Genomic DNA, 25,209 nt, shown 5'->3' on the forward strand with positions numbered 1-25,209 from the left:
CGACGGTGAGAACTCTCCCGTTACCCGCTGCCAAAAACTATCTAAGATGACTCCTCTGTTTTCTTCATTTGATGGCGGTTGGGTGGCGCCGCTCAATTTGTGACCACCAACGAACTCTTTCCGTTTTGGCGTCTCCATCTCGGAGACTCGGGCTGCTACCTTCACGACAACCTCTTCCCACAGGTTCTTTCCTATGTTCGAAGAGGAAGAGAGGAATTGTCCGGAGCGTACTTCCGCTCCCCCTCTACCGGGCAATTCCTCGATTGTTTCACCTTATTCCCACGTGTCTCGATTGTCTTGCTGTTGGTCTCAGCGAGTTCCTCTTCATCGACATTCTCTCCCCCTCGCCTCAACGTCTGTGCGGCGTCACTTTCTCTCTCTCTCTCTCGCCTCACAGACGTTGGCACTTGGTGGTGGCATTCCTCGGCCATTCTCGGTAGATGGCATGCGGCCTCTTTAGCCTTCCCGACAGAGGCTTTCTCAATGACCTTCTCGCCCTCTTGGCAACTCCATGCATATCTTTAACTCTCACTCTCAAGCGGATGCATTCTTGGTATCCATTTTTCGGTGACGACCTCTCCCCCTGTGACGGATTCCGCTTTAGAAGCCGACACAAGTTGTCTCCGGCAAGTTTATCACCGTGCTTCTCGCGGTGATCAATTAGCTTACTTCATTCTCTGTGGCCATCTTCTCGGCATCCTTCAAAGCGCCCATTTTTGGCCTCCATCATTGGCCTCTTGATCTCTCCAGCGGGTTGCTCCCTTGGACCCTTTTCATCAACCTTCTCGGTGGCCTTCTCGACAGTGGGCTTCTTTGCCCTATCTCTCGATGATTTAGCTTCCTCTCCTCCTCGGCAGAATTGTTCGGTTGTTTAGTTCCTCTCCTCATCGGCCGGACAATTCGTCGACGACAAGTTTCTCAACCACCTCGGTTTTAGTGGCTTTCTCAACGGCCTTTCTAGCGTTTTTCCTTCCCTGCAACCGAGACCACCTTTTTGGTGCCATGATTCCCCAGCTCGGTAATTTGAACTGGTAATATCTCGGTAATTTGAGATAATGGGATATGTTTTAGGGGTGATTTGGTTTGTAGGTTTCTTGGCTAGATATTTAGATGATTGGGCAGTTTATTGGCTATGGCAGATTAGGTTTTTTGGTTTGCTATTTGATCGGATGATTGATAACATGTAGTTTGGCGGCTGTTTTAGGTTTGGGAAGGTTTTGACTCTATTTGGCTGGTAGGATATTTCATGAGAGTAGGCTAACAAATATAGTTGACTCTTATGAATTGGAATTCTCACTGCTCTTATGGGATATAGAGACAATGACACGACTATTTATAGGCTCTAATTCTAGCTATACCTGAAAAATATATTCTAGTTATACTATTATCTTCTTGATTTAATTTTTCATAATCTTTAATTGATTTCATTCTTTATTCTTACCATAACTTCATCTCTTCATTTCTTATTCTCCAATTAATTGATTTCTCCATTCCAACAAGATTAGTGTAAATAATAGGAGTAGAATTAATGTTTTTGATCAAATGTAAGTATGTGTAAACATTTGGTTGATTTTGCAGCCCACAACATATTGGAATAAGCTTCATACTCCCTTCGCCTCCAAAAATATTAAACATCGAAATATGGCAAGTTTTTCAACAAATAATATTCCTATAAATCATTTATAATGTGGATCTCACAATCCACTTACACTAATTCTATTACTCCCTTTTTTCCTCTTTTTTTTAATTTTTAATTTTTATCAATTATATATTAAAATCCGTGTTATTTACAAGTTTGTCAATTTTTTTAGGACGGCTTGAGTATATTAAAACAACATTCATAGGGTACAACGCACAGTTTTCTCAAAACACACTACATATTCAAACAAAGTTGATACTCCATCCATCCCATAAAAATAAGAATATTTTCTATTTTAGGATGTCTAAAAATATCTCCTTCTATTTTTGATAATTTCTTTCTCTCTAATATGGTGGCCCATTTCCATTAATAATATTATAAGTATTTTTTCTTTCAACCTCTTTATTAGTTAACCAATTGTGCATTAATTTCTGTATTGACGCAAATGTTCATATTTTTATGGGATGGAAGGAGTATATTCAAACGTTTATCGGATAAAGAACACAATCTTGAAACTCGAAAGGGAATCTAATACTCCTTTCGTTCATGAAAAATTATTAGTCCGTCCCTGAAAAGTATATGAACTTTCTAATTTTGGAATAATTAGACAACACATTACCCATACATATCATTTTATTTACGACATATACCATTATACTACACTACTGATAATGTTGAGCATTTTCCTACTAACACTATTCTTTATTTCACTCTTACTTTACTAATTATACATTAAAATTTGTTTCGAACTAAATGTTCATATTTTTCAATAACACCGGAAATAGTAGCAAGATTAAAAAAATCTACGAAAATACACAAAAATGACACATTTTGAAAAATAAAATAATAATGGTATAGTACTATATTTTATTTTTTCTCCTATTAACCTATTATAAAATTATTTGGTAGAAAAGATATTTTATAAAGTTGGTACGTATTTTACCGACGTCATGTTAGGTACCCCACATTACAATTGCAATGAATTTGGCATACAGTCCGCACACAGATGAGAGAGAGAGGGGGAGAGAGAGAGAGAGAGAGAGAGAGAGAGAGAGAGAGAGAGAGAGAGAGAGAGAGAGAGATCATTTGCTACTAAAAAGCGCTCCAATCATTTCCTTCGCGGGAGTGGAGAAGGAGGAGGAGAAACCAATTAACAATGGGTAACAAAAACGACGCCGTTTCCCTGGATCACGTCCTCGCCGCATCGCGGGAGACCGAGGAGGAGCGCGAGGCTAGAATCCGCGGTCTCTTCACCCTGTTCGACTCCAAAAACGTAGGGCACATCGATTCCTCCCAAATCCAGAGCGGCCTGTCCGCCATGCGAATTCCCTCCGATTACAAGTTCGCCAAGGAGCTGTTGCACGTTTGCGACGCCAATCAGGATGGCAGCGTCGATTATAACGAGTTTCGCAAGTATATGGATGACAAGGAGCTCGAGCTCTACGCCATTTTTCAGGCCATCGACGTCGAGCACAACGGCTGCATTGTGCCGGAGGAGCTGTGGGACGCTCTTGTTAAGGCTGGTATATTCTCTCCGATTGCAAATTGAACCACTCCTCTATTTTTAAAATTGCTTTCCCTTTTCTCTGATTTTATTGGTAAAGAAATAGTGCATTTATATTGAAATGAAGACTTGTTTGGGGGAAACGACAACTTAATAAACGATTTGGTCTTTGTGATGGTGTATTGCAGTTGTGTGTTTGTGACAAAGAAGGGGATAGTCAAGTACAAAGAATTGAGATGTTATAACATGCTTTATAGCAGAGGGCTTAGTCAAGTACAGTGACTCGGAGATGTTATAACACGCTCTCCATTTAGAATTCGTTGTTGTGTAAGAGATCAAATATATCAGTGAAAAGATGTGCTTGTGTGATGAGTCTCCCTGTTAGTGTTCTTATTGCCCTTGTGGGAAGAGTTTGATCTCCTACCGTGCATTCCTTGCCATCATCTACTCCCTCTGTCCACCATTAAACATCAAACTTCGACCCGGCACGGGTTTTATGAAATGTAAGAGGAAGTGGGTTGAAAAAGTTAGTTATGTGGGTCCTACTTTTATATACTCCTATTAGTTTTATTATAAAATGCGATGGAAATGAGTGGAATGTGGGGCCCATTACCAAAAGTAGGTGTTGCAAGTATTGGTAGACGGACCGAAAAGGAAACTAGTGGCAAGGAATGGAGGACGAAGGGAGAATTTCTTTGTCCCAATTGTGTTGTTTAAGTTGTGTTTACTTGGTGATTGCATTGTGTCCGAGACATGTATGATTGTATTTAAGAGCAAGACATATTCTAACAAATGATGTTTGAGAAATAATAAGAGAGGGGATTATTTGTTGTAGTGTTGATTATGGGATGTAATAAATATGGGTTCTTAGTAATCGCAATGCAACTTGTGTGGTTTATGCTTAGGAGAGAGTATGACATGGATGGCATGTTCATCATGAGGGTATAGTTTGAAAACAAGAGTTGGAAAGTTTCTAGAAGCTCTGAATATGATAATTTAAAGAATTCTGCTTTTCTGGTGAATTTGAATAGAGTAAATATTGGTCATGCCATCAATCTGAAATTAGATGCTATAGAACTATCTGTTGATGTAGTGTGTTGCTTAATAGTTCCAATCCATCTTGGTAAACAATGGATTACCGTATACTATTTTTTTTTATCTATCTAGGCTAGTTCTTAATAGTAAATGCCTGCTTCTAGAGTGTGTGTTGTCTTCATCTGATAAGCCTTGGCAGTTCTCTTCTGCAGGGATAGAACTTGATGATAAAGAGCTTGCGAGTTTTGTGGAGCATGTAGATGAAGACAATAATGGAGTTATTACTTTTGAAGAGTGGAGGGATTTTCTGCTGCTTTACCCACATGAGGCCACCATGGAGAACATCTATCACTATTGGGAAAGGGTGTATCTTGTAGATATTGGCGAGCATGCTGTGATTCTTGAAGGTATAAGTAAACGTGCTAATGCAACCAAATATCTAATCGCTGGAGGAGTTGCTGGGGCTGCTTCTCGAACTGCCACTGCACCTCTTGATCTATTAAAGGTGATCTTTCAAGTTCAGACTAAACATGTTCCAATTAGTCATGCTGTCCAAAGCATATGGAAGGAGGGTGGTCTTTTAGGTTTCTTTCGAGGCAATGGGCTAAATGTCATAAAGGTCGGACCAGAGAGTGCTATCAAGTTTTACACTTACGAAATGCTGAAAAATGTGATTGGGGATAGTAATGGGGATACAGGAATTTTGGGTCGACTCACTGCTGGTGGGTTGGCAGGAGCGGTGGCACAAACCTCTATTTATCCAATGGATCTTATCAAAACACGATTACAAACATATTCTTCCGACAGAGGGAGTGTTCCAAATATTGGGAAACTAGCAAGAGATATTTTGGCTCAGGAGGGACCTAGAGCCTTTTATAAAGGGTTGATACCATCTCTTCTTGGAATCGTTCCTTATGCAGGCATCGACCTTGCTGCTTACGAGACCCTAAAAGATATGTCCAGGAAATATATTCTCAAGGATGATGGTATGCTGCCGATGCTTTGTATGTTTTATCTTCATTATGTCTAGAACGTTCTAAGACGTGGATACGGTGCAGAACCTGGGATTCTTGTGCAACTCGGTTGTGGAACAGTATCTGGAGCTCTTGGAGCAACATGTGTTTACCCACTACAGGTGGTAAGAACAAGGTAAATGCATAATGGTTTTGATAGAAGCTATAGTTTTGTCATATGTCACAAAGCATGAATTCATTTCTTGATGTTTTACTAAAAAGAAAGGCTTCTCAGGATGCAGGCTCAACGAACTCAGAGCAGCATGTCGGATGTATTCAAGAATACTTATAGGATCGAAAAGTTGAGAGGTTTCTATAAAGGGCTTTTCCCAAATCTTCTCAAAGTTGTGCCATCAGCAGGCATCACATATCTGGTTTATGAAGCCATGAAAAAGAGTTTGCATCTTGACTAGTTCCACGCTTTTCTTTTCCTCAGCTTGTGTATACAAAGCTGGTGATATTCATGGAAGTAATGCCTTATTGGTGATCATTCTTGAGTTTACTCACACTTCGACTATTTTATACTATTGGATTATGCAGTTGTATATTTTGTTTCAGTTGAATAACTTCTAGATGTATGAATTGGTTTATAAAATTGTTTTATTCCAATTTTTTATAGTCGTATGATCATGGTTGGACTAGGGGTGGGTTCGGTATGGTATACTATACCGTACTGAAATTGTAATACTGTACTAAAAAAATTATGTACCAAAATTTTTGGTGTACTTATTCGGTATAGCTAATTTCGGTACCGATATCTTACCACCTTTTTTTGTATTTCTTACCGAAATTCGGTGTTCATAAATTTTAAAGTATGCTACTAGATTTCAGTACAGTATACTGCAACACTGCTATATCATTATATAATATTATATTATAAATAAATATGTCCAAAATAAGTTGAGTCATATTTCATTTTTGAGACGTCCCGACAAATTAGAGTCATTTCTTTTTTTTGATAAAAAATAAAACATCTAATCACTCTTATTTTACTACATTACCTACTTTACTCCCTCTTATCTCTCCCATTACATTTTTCCTACCCCCTACTTTATTTTATTACTCCATCTGTCCACAATAAGAGTCACATTTTGTCATTTCGGCCCGTCCCACAATAAGAGTAACATTTCACTTTTACCATAAATAGAAAGTAAGTATCACATTTCACTAACTCACTTCACACACGTTTTTATTATAAAACCAATATAAAAAAGTGGACTCCATATTCCACTAAATTTTCTAACCCGCTATACTTTACATTTCTTAAAATTCGTGTCCACATCAAATGTGGCTTTTATTGTGGGACAGATGGAGTATCATTTAACTCATTCAATAAAATTTCTTAATCTCCTTGTCCAAAAGAAGCGATCCAACTAAGTTGGGACGAAGGGAGTAATATATATAAATATATTCGGTATTCAAGGTATATACTCCATCCGTCCCCTAAAAATAGGAACATTTGAAACGACACGAGTTTAATACAAAATTGGTAAGTAAGAAAGATGTGGATAGAAAAGTGTATTAGTGGAAAATGGGTCCCACCTCATTAAGAAATTTTCTAAAAAGAAAGTTTCTATTTTTAAGGGATAAAGGAAAGAATTTCTATTTTTAGAGGACGAAGGAAGTACTATTTTTACTGTATATGTTGATGTCTATGAATACCAAGTATACCTAAATTATACCCTCATGTCCCATTAAATATGCAACATTTGGTTTTCGACATGAGATTTTATATAGTGTTGTTTTGTGAGTTACTGAAGAGAGAGTAAAGTAGAGAGAATGTTGTTTCTATTTTTAGAAACGTTTCATTTTTAATGAGACAAATAAAAAAGGAAAATGTTTCATTTCTAATGGGACATAAGAAGTAGTATATACCGTGTAATATACTATATCTATTGAAATTTTGCTGTGCCACAATATATGAAAATGCATATTGTTATCGTACCGAAATGTTCGATATTATACCTTAATGAAGATCACGCTATACTAAATTTTTGATATTTTTTCAGCATGATAAGTTCGGTATTTTGGTAGTGTGCCCCACTCATAGGTTTGATTGATTTTGTTTTTGCATTTGTTCTAGCAGTACAATTTAATTTATTACGAGTGATTTATGGAATGGATCTAAAAGAAAAAATGAACTCCCACAGAATGATGTAAAAACTTGTTGTAGAGAATTTGTATATAGAAAATGAAAAATATGAAAAGAAATCAAATTCTGTTATAATGGTCTGAAGTAAGCATCCGTGTGTCTATACTCCCACAAACTGATGCAATTACCACCGTTTGATCAAAGTGTTGTGATGTAATAAGCATGGATAAATAATACTTTGTTCCAACACATTTTGCTGAAGTCACCCGTCTCCCTTTAAACTTTAAAGCATGAAAAACAAAGGGTGTTTACTCAAATTTGAGTCCATCATCCATATTTTAAAATTATGAATTATAAATAACAAAGTTTAAAATATTCTTACTTGTTCCACTTTGGGTTTTATTAGCAAATGCCATGTAAATTTGTTGATATGGGTAAATAGTGAGAAAGACATGCATTAAGCAACATCATTTTGAGCCTAAAAAATTAAAATAAACAACATCGTTTTAAGCTCAAGAGAATATTGTTATGCCACAATATATACTTTGATTATTTGAATGAAGTGTTGGAGATATGGTGGTTAAAGATATAAAAGCATGAATCAAGAGATATCGAAATAAAGTTAGATTTACTATAGTCCATTTTATAGAAGATCTCTTATATTATATCACTTCATGTATTTCAAATTTCAATTCTGTAATAAGGGCCAGGTTATTATATTTTTCAGTATCAGAATACAATACATGAAACCTTTATCATGAATCAACAATAAGCATACATCTAAACAACTTATTCACCAAATGTAGACGAAGCACTCGTTCCGTTATATTTCTTCGTACCCATTCCGACCACTGTAAATAAGCACGAGAGCCACAACGAGACCAACTCCAAACAGTTCAAAAGGCCAACCAAGATAGGATGCCATCGTATTCATACGCACCTGCAACGGCCGATAAAATGTCGATCTCTTCATAAAAAAAAACACTGCCCCCAAAATAACCACTCTTGAAACTTGCTCTGATGTACCTTTCCTAGTTAAAAATCAATCTATTAGTTGGGAAATTCAAAAGAACTTACTTGTGCTGGAGAATGCTGGACTGCACCCGTGTTCGCTGACGAGTCAGCAATCAAGATGTAAAACAGTCCCATAACTCCTGTGTGTCTCTGTGAACTGCTATAGTTAGACACAAGAGTTAGTGTCTCCCCTGCCGAAATCTTGACACTGCCCGGTGAAGGATAACAGGTGGACATCCCGACAATGTAGCCAGCCTCGTTTCCAGGTTCGTGTCCAGTCCCATAAGTTGGAACCGATGAGCATATGACGTTTCCTCCCTGGATCATATCACAAAACACCAATGAAAAAGAGGAATGCATCGTTCTAGAAACATCATCAATTGTTTAAATACCTCCCTGAAAAGAGTTGAACCAAAGCCTCCCGCGTGCTGATGTCCAACACCGTAGATAACATCACCACCGGTTGGTAAGCTAATAGTTAGGCTTTTGGTATGAATGCATCCATCATTCTCCGCGCCAAAGGGGCAAGGTTCGACATCATACTCAATCTACACCACACATGTTGTTTATCTATTTGTCTCAACCATAAATGTTGTTTATCTACTTCAAGATTGATTTTCAGCAAAAAAGGAGATTTTTCTCCATTGCAGCGCGAAATTATTAATGAATATATTTACCAAGCAACGATGTGTAGCTTTGAGCCCTGTGGATTCATCTGCCTTTCTCCATATGTCAGTGACGTCGAGTATATAAATTTTCACAGGCACGATGGATGCATCCCAGTCCATATACGTGACCGTGTACCTCAAGTAGAGGCTTCGTCTCTCACCCCTAAACCCTCGCTTAACTCTGCATCTAACCCCATCATGGCAGCATTTCAAGCCACCAATATAATCCACCGGCATTGCCTCACCGTTTCCATCTGCAGTCACGTTGTACAAATCGCACCTGCACTCGGTGCAGCCCAGCTTGTCCACAGCACCGCGAGTGTCAATCGCGTGCACATTGAGCATCCATCGCGCCTCGTGTCCAGCAGGCACGTCCGCTGGATTCCCAGCCTCAATGCCATAAGGATCCGGGACGTCAGTAGCTGTCCTTCGAGTCTCAGACCCGAGCCCAAAATACTGCACGAGGCCGTGATCACACATCCCGCTATTTCTAATGAGAGTAGAGTCTGATTGCAACAATCCCGACTCACCAAAGCGCTCCAGAGCATTTTCCCCTTTCCTTTTATAGTAACCTACAACTACCCAGTGATGGAGATAGGTTTCGTGAAGGGGGACCGATTTCCCTTTGTCGTCGACCACTTCGGCATTGAAGCTCTTGATAGCAATATGGCCTGTCGGGAAATCAATCCCATAGTAGAATTTATCTGCAACTGATCCTGGCCCTAGCTCGAATTTAGGCGACAGAAACACATCGGTTTTGATCTCATTTCCACTGGCTTGCAAAGTAGTATGAGAAACAGATAACAATAGAATGATAGCTACGCATTCTAAAGCACAAAGCATCTTCACCTCCAAATCAGCTCAAATGATTACCTACAAACAACCATATCTTTCATCAAATTACTTCTCCCAATTAACAACATAGGTTCAAATTCAATCTATATAATACTCAGTTTCACAAGCCCTATTCAATCCAGTGTGAATTATAAACAATTGCAGTTTTCAAACTAGTTCAATCCACAAAAGGTATTCTCTTTTAATAATTTGATTTCTAAATGAATCAACATCAAGTAATATCATATAATAAAGAGAAAGGGAATTGGGTATATTCAGAAATAGAAAATTTGAGAGAGAATCAGAAACAGTACCGGAAAGTTGGAACAAGTTGCCTTTTTTCCAATCATGAGTGAATATGCAACGAACCGCGAATCGGATGATTGAAAGTGGGCTACAAAAAATACTATTGTGAGAGTGTGGTCATGCAGCCTTACAATTTGTAAACACTGTTGTGATTGATTTGCGTGCACGATTTGATTACCTATTTTCATTTTGGTAATATATAGACAGCTTTATTGAATATTTACGTACTCGTACGTTCTAGAATACGAATACTTTACTCTTTGGCCATGTTTGGTTGGCGGGAAAGTAAAGTTGGCAAGGAAAATGATTCCTGGGAAAATGAATCCCGGGAATATGATATCTAATAACTTTACTTTCCCGTGTTTGGAAAATATCAAGATTTGAAAGTATATATTTGATTTAAACACTAAACTTAAAATATACTTATCATTTTTATTTATAAAAAATAATAATACATATTATTTAATAAATTATTAATTACAAATGATAATAATTATATTATTTTATTTATTATTACGATGGATAGTTTAAATATGGATTATACATCATAATATATAATAATATAATAATAAATAAGATTATTATTATTATTATTATTATTATTATCATTATATTTACTTAATTTTTAATTGAATAAATTTTATAATTTAAAATTTCACTACAATTTTATTGTTAATTACTAATTTATAAATTAATAATTATTATATTATTATATAATTATAATTATATATAATTATTTAATAAATTATTATTATTATTATGATAATAAAAATAAAAATAAATATTAATAATATAGTTATAATTATGATAATTTGAATTATAGTTATTTATTATCCTGAAATTAAGTATGGTTTATACTTTTAAATTATTTTTAAAATACTATAATAAATAATAACAATAATAATGATAATGATGATGATAATAATAATATAATAATAATAATAATAATAATAATAAACTGTACTATATTGCATTAAATATGTAAGAATCCTAAAACTGGGAAAAAGAATACCTAAGAAAAGTTAGGATTCAGAATCCTGGAAAGTTGTACTAACTTTCCTTGTTTCAGGATTTTGATTACTTTCCTAGTTTGATTAAAAACGGAAACAAACACAAGAATTTAAAATTTAAGGAATCAGATTACTTTCCCAGACATAATCCTGACAACCAAACATGACCAAAATGTCCATATTCTTAGGTGATGTTCGATTTACTGAATAAAATAATATCAAGATACAATTTAGGATTAGGCATGCATAAATCGAATTGAATCGCCGGTTCACAAACCGAAACCGGCAGACGGTTCGACGGTTCATGCAGGACGATTCAGATTCAAGAATTTCAAGAACCGAAACCGGCGGTTCAAATAATTTTTTTAAATAAATATTTATTATTTATAAAAATTAATTGTTATATTTAAAAATCAATTTTCACAAATAAATAAATACAAGAATTTCATAATAGCCCATATTTATTTGTTGGGCCTATGAATTCTAAGAAACATCCTTGAATATTTTGTGTTTCACTTTTAATGTGGGACAAATATGTTGAAGTATTTTCCCTTATAACTACATGTTTAGCTCATTCATTCATCTTTTTTCAGTGTGGGACACGAAACATTCTTTTATCTTCTACTTTTATTTATTTTTTTACTATATTTTATTATTCACTAATTTTATCTTTATTTTTGTCATGATTCTTTTTCTAAAACAAATTTATAGATAATAATAGCATCAAACATAATAGTTTAATTAAATTTGAATGTTGCATATTGCTCATAATTTGTATATTTATAGAATGTGGACGTGTTCAAATAATATTTGGATTTAAATGTGCTCACTTTTAATAATTCTAAGAAAACATTCTTGGTTGTTTCACTTTTATAGAGACATCCTTGAATATTTTGTTTTTCACTTTCAATGTGGGACAAAATCTGTTGAAATATTTTCTTTTATAACTATATGTTTAGATCATTCATTCATCTTTTTCTAATGTGGGATACAAAATTTTCTTTTGTTTTCTACTTTTCTTTATTTTTGACTACATTTTATTATTCACTAACTTTATCTTTATATTTGTATGATTCTTTTCCTAAGACAAATTTATAGATAATAATAGTATCAACTAGAATAGTTTAGTTTGAATAGTTTAATTAAATTTGAATGTTGCATGTTGCTCATAATTTGTATATTTATAGAATATAGACGTGTTCAAATAATTAGATTTAAATGTAAGCATGTTGCTAATTTTTCTCAATATATTGATTAAAATGTGAAAAGAATAATGATTAATATAATTTGTATAATAATGATAAAAATAGATAACTAAAGAATGATTTGTATATCGGTATAATATAGTTTATATATTTATATATTAGTAGTAGACTAATAGTATGATTTAGTATAATAGCTATTATTCTAATAGATGTAGTATAATTTATATAAATAAAATTATTATTTGTGAATATATTCTTGATTGATAAGAATAAACAATTATTGAATAATATGCTTTGTATATAGATAAATAATTATTCATATTATAGTTATCGCTAGATTAATACAATTTATAATAATTAGTCTCTTAATGTGTATAATGGTATTTATTAGTTAACATATACTACATAAACTTATACACAAATGAATCGATAATGATAAAGGATTAAAAATAATACTTTATGTAATAATATTTGTTGTAAAATTATAATAATAGAAAATAGTCAAGATATAAACAAAGATGATGGAAATCTACCATTTAGTTACAAATAATTACTTTTATCCCACATTGAAAGAAAGAGCAACACATCTAAGAACATGTAGCTATAAAAGAGAATAATCCAATACATCATCTTTCAACTCAAAGGCTCAAGTCCAACATTAAGTGTAAATTGTTACTTATAAGTTGTGACTTGTAGTCTCGGTGAAATAAAGACTAAAACGAAAAAAGAAAAAAAAATTTGAACCGCTGAACCGGCCAGGAACCAGCGGTTTTGGCTGAAAACCGACGGTTTTGAACCGCCCCATGAACTGCCGGATCTATGAGACAAATTTTCAACCAGAGAATTGAATCTAGATTTTATTGATGGTTTGGATAAGTTTATAAATTTTGTTGTGCAGCAGCCCCCATTTGTGGGCTAAATAATCTACATATATGCCATAGCCCCCATTTAATGAGTCGCAGCAGTTCTACATTTTGTTAGAAACGCCTCAGTCTGATTTGTGGGCGGGGTGTGATTATTTTGAGCTGTCAACAAATGCTCAAATAATGACTATGAAGTCCGAACATCGAATGTCTCAACGAGTTGTTAATGAATTGTGTCAGTTTATGGAGAAGCGTCTAACAAATCGTATGCCTAATAGTTTCTTCAAGTGCAAGAAACAAATGCAGCCTTTAGATATGCCCCGTCTGAAGATATATTGTTGCAAAAAATGGTGCATGATCTATTGGAGAGAAGACAAGAATAGGACCAAATGTAAAGTTTGTGGTCAGGTTAGATTCAAGCACAACAGTCCATTCAAGGAGATGTATTATTTTCCTCTGGGCCCAACATTAAGATGATTGTATGCTGATTTACTTGGTTTTGCATGGTTTTAGAGAGTAGTTTTACTTGGTTTTGATCATATATTATGTACTTTGAGACATGGTTGTAGCTTAATAAGGTTGTTACTTTCAATGTAGGATAATTAACTCTCTTAATTAATCACATGACTTCTCTCATAGCTCATTTAATTAGCTTGCAATTTTGCCCAACTTTAATCCATTATTTCTCACTCACCGGGAATCGGATTTGAGAAAATGAATATATCACGGTCATCTACTCCGAACGTATATCGACGCTATATCATTTAATTTTACAAAATTAAATGTCTCGTTGAAATTATTCTTGGTCAAAACTCTTTGACCGAGCCAATGATTCCGACATATTACGAAAAGTAAATTTATTTTCATGACACTTGTTTTTCGCTTTATTTAGCAACATGGCGACTTTTAATGTAAATGTAAGTTAAAAAAAGGTAATAGAATGTGGATTGCACTTTTCTCTGCTCGTAAAAAATGATCCCAACATACCCGTATATATATAAATTACATACGTGTGTTCGGGAATTTTCTACACATTTCTTGTATATTCTACATATCTAGAATTTTCTTTATAAGATCTGATAGTTTATTACTACATTCGTCCATAGAAAAACAGAGAAAATTATAAATGACACAGGTTTTAATGCACAATTGGTAAAGTAAGAGAGCGAGATGAATCTCTCTCCACTTAACTCAAAACAAAACCTCTTAAATTCACATGTCATTTCACAGGTGTGACATCTTTTATGGGACGAAGAAAGTATTATTAAATTACTTTATCTGCCCATTAAATATAGACCAAAACAAAGCTCTGGCGCGTGGCCTGCCGCCCCGCGAGTCGGCGTAGTCATTGCTGATGCAATAAATATATATTTTTTTAAAAATTGTTTTTTTCGCAAAAAAAATTTAAAAAAATTTAAAAATTTCAATGGTAATATTACCGTTTTTAAATGGTAAAAAAAAATTCTTTTTTAAATTCTATAAATACTCCTACTCTTTGATTTTACACACAAACACATTATCCCTTATCTTTTTTTCTTCTCATCACTGTCATATCATCTCTTTCCTCTCCAATTCTTCTCCCAAATTTAATCAATTCATGGATCCATTTGAGCAAATGCGCCGAATAATGGAAGAATCACTAGAAGAAGAGCGACGTAGGGAGGAGGAGGCCACCGCGGCGCGTCAAAAGCGACCCTGGAAATACATCCATCGTGACCGGGAGGAAGTCGCGGCAAGGTTAGTACGAGATTACTTTTGTGAGAATCCGGTATGGGGAGATACCGACTTCCGTCACCGTTTCCGCATGCGGCGGGAGCTATTTCTACATATCGAAAATACATTGGCGGTCCGGGAAAAGTACTTCCAAGAAGGGTTCGATGCTACTGGCCGTCCCAGTCTCACGACGCTCCAGAAATGTACTGCAGCAATCCGTCAGCTTGCTACTGGACAAACAACGGATTTGTTCGACGAGTACCTGCACACTAGGATAGCACTGGGAGACTGTGTTTGATGAACTTCTGCAAAGGCGTTCGAGCAACCTTCACCGATGAATTCCTGAAGAAGCCAAGCACCGCAGATTGTCAGTTTCTGCTCCGACTTCACGAACAAGCGTACAGATTACCTGGGATGCTTGGCAGCGTCGATTGCATGCATTGGCAATGGAAGAATTGTCCTGTGGCGTGGAGGGGATCATACATGAGCGGCCACAAAGGCACCCACCCCACCGTTATACTCGAGGCCGTTGCCGACTACCGACTATGGATTTGGCATGCGCTTTTCGGGGTCTCCGGATCGAACAACGACATCAACGTGCTCAACCAATCCTACCTCTTCACCGAAGTTTTGAATGGTAAAGCGCTGGCCATCAACTTCACCGCTAACAACTGCCAGTGTAAAATGGGGTACTATCTTGCCGACGGCATATATCCGAAGTGGCCAACCTTCGTGAAGACGTTCAACAGGCCGATAAACAAAAAACAAGCTCTTTTTGCGTAAAAGCAAGAGGTTGCTCGCAAGGATGTGGAGAGAGCGTTCGGGGTTCTACAAGCTCGATTCAACATTATCAAATCCCTGGTCCGTGCATGGTTTATGGAGAATATGGTCGATATCATGTATACATGCATAATCTTGCACAACATGATTGTTGCCGACGAATGACCTAATGCAGGAAATTGGTTCGACCCTGAAACCGCGGGAAGCTCTTCATCAAGTAGTCCGCCTCGCAGTGGAGTGCATCCTCCTTTGCAAGAGCGAATATCTGTTTGGGAAAGGACACGTGATTCTATGGCCCACACCCAACTCCAGGAGGATCTAATGGAGCACATTTGGGCAAAATTTGGCAACCGTTAGACGATCACCGCATCACTTTCCATGATTATGCAGATTTCAATAAATTGTAATATTAGGATTTCAATTATGTATTTTTTTCGTATTTTCGGATGTTGTAATTTTCGTGATTTTTAATGATTTTATGAATTATTAGTATTAATTTAATATTTCAATGAAATATTAATTGAATTTGTTGGAAATAAAAATAAAAAATGAAATTGAATGAATAGTTAAGGGATGAGATGGTTAAGAGATTGATGGATGCATGTGTTGTCTCTTAGTTAAGAGATGGGGTAAAAAGTGCAGTGGGGCCCATGAATAATGAATGGATGAGTCGGTATTGAGACACGGATGGGGATGGCCTTAAGGAAACTTTTTTTCTCTCTATCGAGGTGGTCTCATTCTCCACTAACAATATTTCAATCACTTTTTTCTTTTTATCTCTCATTACTTTACCAATATGCATTAAAACCCGCGTCATTTTAATTGTTGTCTTTTTTTAGAGTATGCACTTTCTAATTTTGGAAATTCTTTTTTCTCACTAATGAGGTAAGACCTATTCTTCAGTAACAATACTTTAATTACTTTTTCTTTCTGCATCCCTTACTTTACAACTGATATATTGAAATTCATACCTAACAAAAAATGCATTCTCTTGTAAGACTGAGCGAATACTAATTACTTAGCCTATACTCTCTCTGTCCACTAAAAATAGAGCACATTTGTCATTTTTGGTTGTCTGCGATAAATAGAAAACATTTAAAAAATGAAAGTTTTCAACAACTTCTCTCTTACTTTTTCTCTTCTCTCTTATTGATAATAGGGACCCCACATTCCACAAACACTACTATTTTGTACTTTTTTCCATTCTCTCTTACTTTACCAATTCCATATTAAAACTCGTGTTATTCACAATGTGTCCTATTGTTTGTGGACGGAGGGAGTATCATATAGGTCGTGATGAGTATGGTCTTTTTGCGACAAAACTTCTCATTTTCAAACAACATCACGAATGAAATAAGACTAGAGTCTTTATGCTTAGTTTTATCGTGAAACACATGATTTTGGCCAAATTGTATTGCTTACTGATTTTGGAAAACACAACCGGAATATTTTTCAAAATACATATTTATAATAGGATGCTATCTCTTATAAACCATATAGTTTCGTTCACAACTCAGAGAGAGGATATCTCGAATATAGGTTAGAGTTATCAAATGATCAAGATGCATAATCCACGTGGGTAAATATGGGCTTAGAAGGAGTGGGCCAAAACAATGCCAAAAGATTGGGCCATAATTTGAGAGAGAAAATAATTGGTAACCACGTGGCTTGTGAGTGTTGAAACATGAGACCCGAGTGACAAAAAAAAAAACAGAAAACGAGAATCAATCTAATCTATTATGGATATAAAAGAAAAGGCAAAAGAGAAAAAGGAAAGGAGGCGCCAAGAGATCTCTCTGCTCCGTACCATCCCTTACACCGATCATCAAAGGCACATTTTCTCAAACTCACACATTCCTTTATATATTATTTAAAATCTTGAAATGTATATGTGAATTTCCTGCTAACACACATTGTATTATTGCGTTTGATTTAGTGACATTTAACAAGTGTGAGTGTTAGCTTGAGCTAGCATTGAGTGATTGTTACTAGTTAGACCATCTTCAATTTTACACTTAAATTGATTTAAATTGGAAATTACTTATCTCTGTGTTTTTATGTGATTGATCAGAATTTAAATGTGTGATGATGTTACGGACTCAATTCCCACATCGGTTGTGAGAACAACTGGTGTGAAGTATATAGACTAAATGGACTATCTCTCCTAATATGCTAGTCTTTTGAGCTGAGTTCTCCTGTTTAGTCTGTATGAAATGATAAGAATTGGTTGTTCAGATGGTGGACCTCCGAAACTATAGCTGTGGTGACCGGTGCAAATAGGGGGATCGGGTTTGAGATAGTCCCACCAGCTCGCGTTGCACGAGATCACAGTCATTCTCACATCACGAGAGACGGGCGTTGGCCAAGAGGTAGCAAAGGTGTTGCAAGAAGGAGGTTTGAATGTAGTGTTTCACCAACTAGACATCACAGACCCTCCATCAATCCAATCATTTGTTCAATGGCTCAAACAAGAATATGATGGTGTGGATATATTGGTAGACTCTCACCCTTTTCTTGGGATATGAAAACTGTTTTCATTGATGGTGTGAGGATTTGTAGATAAACAATGCTGGAGTGAATTACAATGCTGGATCAGACAACTCTGGAAAAAGCTGAGCAAATTATCCAGACAAACTATTTTGGTACCAAAAACATGATCAAGGCAATGGTTCCTCTTATGAGGCCTTCCGAGCCAGGTGCTCGGATCGTTAATGTCAGTTCCAAATTGGGAAGGCTTAGCGGGAGGAGAAATGTAAGGTTGTTCGTTCATAATCAGATCAACGACTCAGATTCTCTGATATGGCCTTATTCGTTGTGTTTGTGTTGGTGTTGTGTAGAGAATTGAAAACGCTGAAGAACGAAAAAAGCTGGAAAACGAGGAGTTGCTGTCCGAGGAGTTGATTGATGAAGTGATGGAAACATTCTTGAAGGAAGTGAAGGATGGGAGTTGGAAAGAAGGGGGATGGCCTAATGTGTTTACAGACTATTCTTTGTCGAAACTGGCGGTTAACACGTACACAAGGCTGATGGCGAGGGAGTTTGCTAGTCGGCCAGAAGGGCAGAAGATATACATCAATTGCTACTGCCCCGGGTGGGTGAGGACCGCTATGACTAGCTGGGCTGGACATATTAGTATCGAGGATGGAGCTGACACAGCCGTGTGGCTCGCCTTGCTTCCTGATCAGTTTGTGACTGGCAAGTTCTTCTCCGAGAGGCGGGAGATCAATTTCTGAGGTGCAAGATGTTGTTCTGTGAAGTACATTTCTGTTGCACTGGCTCCCACGTTTAGTTAGTATTCGGGGAAACAAGCATGGTGCATTGATGGTATATAGTATGTCTGTTTGTGTTTAAATTTTTTTTGGAAATTTGCTGATTGATTTGCATTATGGGAGGACTTCGGAGAATGAACAAGAGCAACGTCGTTCGTCTGCATCGTTCTGTCTGTTCTACTATTGGAATTTGGAACTGGTTTGCTTTTGCTATCGGAATATGATACAAGAACAACAGTCATTTACAACAAGAACAGTACTAGTAGATTTTTGGGTAGTCTTTTTTTGTTTATGATACTAAGATTTAGTTATGCAATTGAGAGAAGTTTATTATTGAGGCTATTTTGGTGAGTTTGGGTTATTATGGTTGCTTGAGCAACTTCAGAAGGTGTTGCTTTCAGCCCATGCATATGCATTTTACAGCATAGACTATACGTAACTACAGATTAACTAATGGAATCAAATTCATTAGTTGGTTATGTGAATTTACCACATTGATGTTATCTTATCCCAATCCAAGTTCAAAAAATCTCTGCTTGCCCATTGTAAATGGGAGATTGTTTTAACTTTTAAGTGATGGCCTGATTATATTATAGGAGTATTGATTAAAATGAGTTGTTGACTAGTAATGTTTTGGCTTAATATCTAATTTCATGACTGTTTAAATGCTGTCTAGTACATAATCATACCATATTTTTTTTTCTCAGATGTTTAAATGTTGCCTGGTGACAAATATTCTACCGCGATCATGTTGGTGGAACACTGTGATTTGTTGCTTTAGAGTAATTCCATATATTTCGAATAACAATAGTAATTAATTTCATCAACCAGTAGATATAATCAAGAATGCAAAAAATAAAATTCAACATTTTCGGTAAATGTCCAGAATTTCTAGGAATCTTTGAAACTTGAAAGTAATATTGGGGAAAATAATAATCAAAGGGAGAAAGTAATATTGGCATTTAAGGTGGTGGGGTTTGTAGACATTTTCAGAGCTTTATCTCTTGCAATTACTTCACTGTGGCACGTTGTCTCTTTATTAACACTGTGTTCTCGGTGACACAATTATTGTACCTGGCTCATCAAAATTAGACACACATGCGATAAATACACCTTGTCTTAGCCTAACCAATATCATGTAGTACTCCATTATATTTCTAATTACTCCCCCTTCCACAATACAAATCTTATTTTACTTTACTATAAACGGTAAGTAGGTCTTACAATTCACTAACTATTTGACTCAAATTCTACTGTAAAACTAATATACAATCCACTAACTCACTTAACTCAAATTCTACTATAAAACTAATATACAATCCACTAACTCACTTAACTCAAATTCTACTGTAAAACTAATACTATATACCACCATAAAAAAATGGATTAATTTTACTAGTTTACGTCGTCTACTAAAATTAGATCAATTATAAATAGGAAAGTTTTTAAACAAATACCAACCATACACATCATTCTAAATGTAGACCTCACAATTCACAAAGAACATCTCTAAGGGGAGAGGTAAATGGAGAGGTAAAGTCATATAACAACCATATTTACCTTTTTTCCATGAAAAATCAATAGGTATTTGAAAATATATTATACCTTTTCTCATTTTGAAGAGGTATCTTTATGGAGAGGTAAAATTTCATAACTACCATATTTGCCTTCTTTTCATGAAAAATCATTCTCCAAATGCGAGGATATTTGAGTAGGTATTGTACTTTTTATTTTTTATGCATTTTGTACTATAATTTATTTTTAAAAAATGTTTTTTCTTTCTATATACCTCTTTCTTTTGGAATGTGTTATTTTTTGAAAGAGTATAAATCACTTTTTAAGAAGCTAGACAGATGATATACCTCTTTCGTTTACTTTTTCTTTTTGAAGGGGTACACTACTTCCACCATATTTTTCCTCTCTCTTACTTTACTAATTACATATTAAAACTCTTTCATTCACAACTTTGTCTATTTTATGTGGATGGAAATAGTATAAAAAAGTGGACACCATATTCCAATAAATATTCCAACCAAATATTCATTATCGTTCTTAAAACTCGTACCCACACCAAACGTGACTCATATTGTGGGATGAAGGAGTAATTTGCAAACCAGAACTGTTCCTTTTATGTACTCCCTCCGTTCCATAAAAATAGGGCATTTAGAGTTGGCACGACCACACTAGTTTTAATGCAGAATTGATAATACTAATTTTATTTATATTTATAAAATAATATCCAATGCTTTAAGGTTTTCCTTGACGCCTATGCTTCCAACTAAAAAACCGCAAGCGAGGAAGAAGGAAGTGTGGACAGAATAAGAACATAGTTATTCTATTTTAGTATTTCTAAGGAAAATTAAAGAGAGTAAGGCACTGAGAAGATAAATGGTAAATTCAGAAGGCAAACAATGCAGAGTGTCTAAGCAGATGCGGAAAACTGAAATTACATGTTGATTAAGCAACCAACACAGATTAAAAGCTTAAGAACTTGCATAATTATTTGATCTCAATCCGATCGCATCAAATCACACCATATGTACACAGCATTAAAACAGAAACAAACCTTGCATTTCAAATCCAAATCCAGAATTAACGCAGCATCATAAAATTGCAAATAAGATGAAGCAATCTATAACTAAAATTTCTGGGCTCTGTGAAACTTGAAAGCTTCAATCCTCCAAAAAAGTGAAAAACCAAACAAGGAAAGCAAATACCCATCTCCGCTTCCTCATTTTATTCAACTTCTCTTAAATGCCCAAAAGCTATCTCATCTAATTAGAAGTGAATTGATCGGTTTTGAAATTGATTCTACTGCATTATGCTCGGCTCCACTGCTGTGTTGACTCAACTCGACTGCTGACTCACTGACTCACCTCTATTTACACTTAGAGCATCCGCAACGGTGGCGCCGTAACCCGCGTCCGTCCGTGCCTCTGGCACGGACATATCTCGCCGCCGCTGGCACGGCGCTGCTCGATGCATCGAGCAGCGCCGTGCCAGCGAGCAGGTGACGTGGCGGTACGCGATTGGGCAACGACATAGCCGTTGCCTTTGAATATTTTTTTATTTAAAATTCGTTATTTAATTATAAATAATGTAAAAAATAAAAAAAATTTATTTTCCAAATCCCAAAGATATTGCCGTTTTTTTGCCCATTTTTCTGATTTTTTTGGATTTTTTTTTATTTTTTTCCCCTAAAATCATCTATAAATACACACATTCATCATCCATTTATTACATCAAATCATCTCTCATTCATAATTCTCATACAAACTATCAACACATTCATCTCTCACTCAAAACCTCAAATGGATTTCACCCATCTCATGGCGGAAGCGGAGCGCGAAGAACAAGAATACTACGAACAACACCGTGCCGCTTACGAAGCATATGTCGCGGTGAATACCCCCGCTCCTCCTTCTCAACAAACTAGATCAACTCGCCGCTACATCCATAGGGACCGGGAGGGAGCCCACGAAAGGCTCGTTGCCGACTACTTTGCCGACCAGCCGCGGTTTCCGACAGATAACTTCAGGCGCTGTTTTCGCATGTCAAAGCACTTGTTTATGCGAATTGTCAACACATTGTCCGCATGTGTTGAATTCTTCCAAACAGGTCCAGATGCAGCCGGCCGGCAAAGTATCACGCCATTGCAGAAGTGTACGTGTGCCATCCGACAACTCGCTACTGGGCAAACGGCCGACATCTTCGACGAGTATTTGCATATCGGTGAGTCAACTGGAATCCTTTGTCTAAAGAATTTTTGCGAGGGCGTTCGTTCAGCCTTCGGGGATGAATTCCTTCGGGTACCCACCACCGATGATTGCCAACGGTTGCTTCGTCTTCACGAATCAGTCCATGGCTTTCCCGGAATGCTTGGCAGCATTGACTGCATGCATTGGAGGTGGAAGAATTGCCCGACTGCTTGGAGGGGGCAACACTTAAGCGGTCACAAAGGCGGCGGCCCAACACTTATCCTTGAGGCGGTCGCCGACCACAGCCTATGGATTTGGCATGCATATTTCGGCGTTGCCGGAGCCAACAACGACTTGAACGTGCTCTATTCGTCACCCCTCTTCAATGATGTGATGAATGGTGTAGCACCGACGATCGACTTCACCGTCAACGGAACTACATACCACATGGGTTACTATCTCGCCGATGGTATCTACCCAAGGTGGTCGACTTTCGTGAAGACGCTCAGCAACCCGCACGACCCGAGACGGGTTCTTTTTGCGCAGCATCAAGAGTCTGCGCGGAAAGACGTTGAAAGAGCCTTCGGGGTCCTTCAAGCCCGATTCAACATTGTGAAGGCCCCGGCTCGGCTGTGGTACGTGAATAATATCGCCGACATCATATTCACGTGTATTATCTTACACAACATGATTATAGCCGACAAAGGGCCGAGGGCGGCTATCTTCTACGACGAGGATGAAGCCGGAAGCTCAACAACGAGGTCTCCCCCACGCCGAGGTGAGCATACGACGGTTGGCCAGAGGATCGAGACAAGGCACACAATGCGCGATACCCGAACCCACATTCAGCTACAAGAAGACCTAATCAAACACATGTGGGCAAAATTCGGCAATGAGTAGTGGTTTTTTTAATTTTTAGTATTTTAATTATGTAATTTTTAATTTTTAGGATTTTAATTATGTCGTTTTTATTTTATTTGTCATTTGTAATATTATTTAGGTTTTTTTAATGAATTTTAGTATTATAGAAATGTTTTTGTTTAATTGAATTTTAAATTAATTGTGCTCGTCCTTGCGGAAGAGCACAGCTGTGGGTGTTGTGCTCTTGCCAGAGAGCAATCAGAAAAAGTGGGGCCGGGCCCACAACCGTGCCGCTGGCAAGAGCACGGTTGTGGATGCTCTTAAATCCATCCAATTTTTTTAAATGGTTTGTTTCGAAAAAAGCTTTTTACCTACTTTCGAAAAATTAAATTAAAAATTAATATCAACTAATTAATCTATAAATAAAATATAAGATATAACCTACTTTATAATTATTAGTATATTTCGTGTATATATGCATTAAATATAAAAGAGGAAAAATTAAAGTATCTCATGATATGGCGTATGACTTTTGTTTATTAATTATGCTAAATATATTTTTAAATTTGTATTTGTATAAATATTAGTGAGGATCACAATTTTAGGAAGAAATTCTATATTTACTTGAATTTTCATATGCAAGTGATCCTTTAAAGATCCATTTATCAAAATATTAGTGGTTGAGTATACCAATTCATTTTGCCTCGTGGTATGTCCGGACTTGGGAATTGTTTCCCCTCTCTTCGTTTTCTGAAAATAAACTTTGTGGACGATGTTTTGATGTGAAAAAGATTTAAGTATAAAAATCTTGTCATTTTTGTCTCTTCTTCCTTAATTCATTTTTCTCTCTTTCCTAATTCATTTTTTTTATTTTCCCTAATTCATTTTTCTCTCTTTCCTAATTCCTTTTTTTTTTTATTTTCCCTAATTCATTTTTCTCTCTTTCCTAATTCCTTTTTTTTTATTTAATTGGTATGCCCAATTTGTAGGCAAAGTTTTTTTATTTTTTAAATTAAAATAAAGTATGATTCAATATATCACAATTTCATTTTTATAAAAATATTATTAGTTAAACATTAGTAGATATAATAGTTTATTCAGTTATTTTTCAATCCCTAAATTCACGCCATTTATTCTTATCATATTGGAAACCTTCATAATATCCTATATTTATGATGCATACAATATTGCCGTTAAAATATCCTATTACTTCCATATCATATTTCCTTGATTATTTTTTTTCCATTTTTTATATGCATTATATTATTTCTTTAATTATTATTATTGTCATTTTTTTCCTTAATCGAGAAACCAACGAACAAAAATTAATTTCCAGTAATCTCTAATCAGCCAAATCGACTTTGCCTAATTGTGTATAGATATTATATTATTTCCTTTTAATACTCGTATAATATGGTATTTTTTCTTTATTTTTTGCATGCTCCATTTGTTCTACATATAATATTGAAGAGGTCAGTATTATCTTATGACCACAAAAGTACGCATTATATCTTGCATTTTATACTCCCCGTCCTAGAAAAATATGAATATTTGGTTTGACACGGGTTTAATGTATAATCGGTAAAGTAAGAGATGGGTAGAGAAAAAGTTTTCAAAATATTATTAATGGAGAATGAGTATCACCCCATTAGAGAGAATATACTTTCCAAAATAAAAATGTTCATATTTTTTAGGACAGACAAAA

General features: G+C 35.9%; 3 protein-coding genes across 4 annotated transcripts; 2 read left to right on the forward strand and 1 right to left on the reverse strand.

Moving 5' to 3' along the window:
* Positions 1-2,665: 2,665 nt before the first annotated feature.
* LOC121780973 (calcium-dependent mitochondrial ATP-magnesium/phosphate carrier protein 2-like) lies at positions 2,666-5,802 on the forward strand. Of its 2 annotated transcripts, none has more exons than XM_042178638.1 (4): positions 2,666-3,162; positions 4,391-5,164; positions 5,237-5,327; positions 5,427-5,802. In XM_042178638.1, the coding sequence occupies exons 1-4, from the start codon at positions 2,796-2,798 to the stop codon at positions 5,602-5,604; spliced, it is 1,410 nt and encodes a 469-aa protein (XP_042034572.1). In that variant the 5' UTR covers positions 2,666-2,795; the 3' UTR covers positions 5,605-5,802. The 2 variants fall into 2 exon arrangements, with proteins under 2 accessions (XP_042034572.1, XP_042034573.1); XM_042178639.1 differs by having other exon boundaries at positions 2,881-3,162; positions 4,378-5,164.
* Positions 5,803-7,910: 2,108 nt separating this feature from the next.
* LOC121782761 lies at positions 7,911-10,261 on the reverse strand. Its single transcript, XM_042180707.1, has 5 exons — positions 10,114-10,261; positions 8,975-9,838; positions 8,690-8,845; positions 8,361-8,615; positions 7,911-8,223 (listed from the first exon to the last, which is right to left on the reverse strand). The coding sequence occupies exons 2-5, from the start codon at positions 9,806-9,808 to the stop codon at positions 8,107-8,109; spliced, it is 1,362 nt and encodes a 453-aa protein (XP_042036641.1). The 5' UTR covers positions 9,809-9,838; positions 10,114-10,261; the 3' UTR covers positions 7,911-8,106.
* Positions 10,262-17,923: 7,662 nt separating this feature from the next.
* On the forward strand, positions 17,924-19,224 carry LOC121781911 ((-)-isopiperitenone reductase-like). The gene is made up of 3 exons (XM_042179619.1): positions 17,924-18,157; positions 18,236-18,428; positions 18,514-19,224. The coding sequence occupies exons 2-3, from the start codon at positions 18,261-18,263 to the stop codon at positions 18,907-18,909; spliced, it is 564 nt and encodes a 187-aa protein (XP_042035553.1). The 5' UTR covers positions 17,924-18,157; positions 18,236-18,260; the 3' UTR covers positions 18,910-19,224.
* The last annotated feature ends 5,985 nt before the right edge of the window (positions 19,225-25,209 follow it).

This window comes from Salvia splendens, chromosome 20 (assembly GCF_004379255.2).
Source record: "Salvia splendens isolate huo1 chromosome 20, SspV2, whole genome shotgun sequence".
Classification (NCBI taxonomy): domain Eukaryota; kingdom Viridiplantae; phylum Streptophyta; class Magnoliopsida; order Lamiales; family Lamiaceae; genus Salvia; species Salvia splendens.

Bases quoted from the DNA above. Each gene is read 5' to 3' on its own strand.
- LOC121780973 (XM_042178638.1), top strand. From the start codon at position 2,796: ATGGGTAACAAAAACGACGCCGTTTCCCTGGATCACGTCCTCGCCGCA. The intron at 3,163-4,390 runs GTATATTCTCTC...TCTCTTCTGCAG, and splicing joins GGACGCTCTTGTTAAGGCTG to GGATAGAACTTGATGATAAA. The intron at 5,165-5,236 runs GTATGCTGCCGA...GATACGGTGCAG, and splicing joins ATATATTCTCAAGGATGATG to AACCTGGGATTCTTGTGCAA.
- LOC121782761 (XM_042180707.1), bottom strand. From the start codon at position 9,808: ATGCTTTGTGCTTTAGAATGCGTAGCTATCATTCTATTGTTATCTGTT. The intron at 8,846-8,974 runs GTAAATATATTC...TGTGTGGTGTAG, and splicing joins AAGCTACACATCGTTGCTTG to ATTGAGTATGATGTCGAACC. The intron at 8,224-8,360 runs GTAAGTTCTTTT...CGGCCGTTGCAG, and splicing joins TCCAGCATTCTCCAGCACAA to GTGCGTATGAATACGATGGC.
- LOC121781911 (XM_042179619.1), top strand. From the start codon at position 18,261: ATGCTGGATCAGACAACTCTGGAAAAAGCTGAGCAAATTATCCAGACA. The intron at 18,429-18,513 runs GTAAGGTTGTTC...GGTGTTGTGTAG, and splicing joins GGCTTAGCGGGAGGAGAAAT to AGAATTGAAAACGCTGAAGA.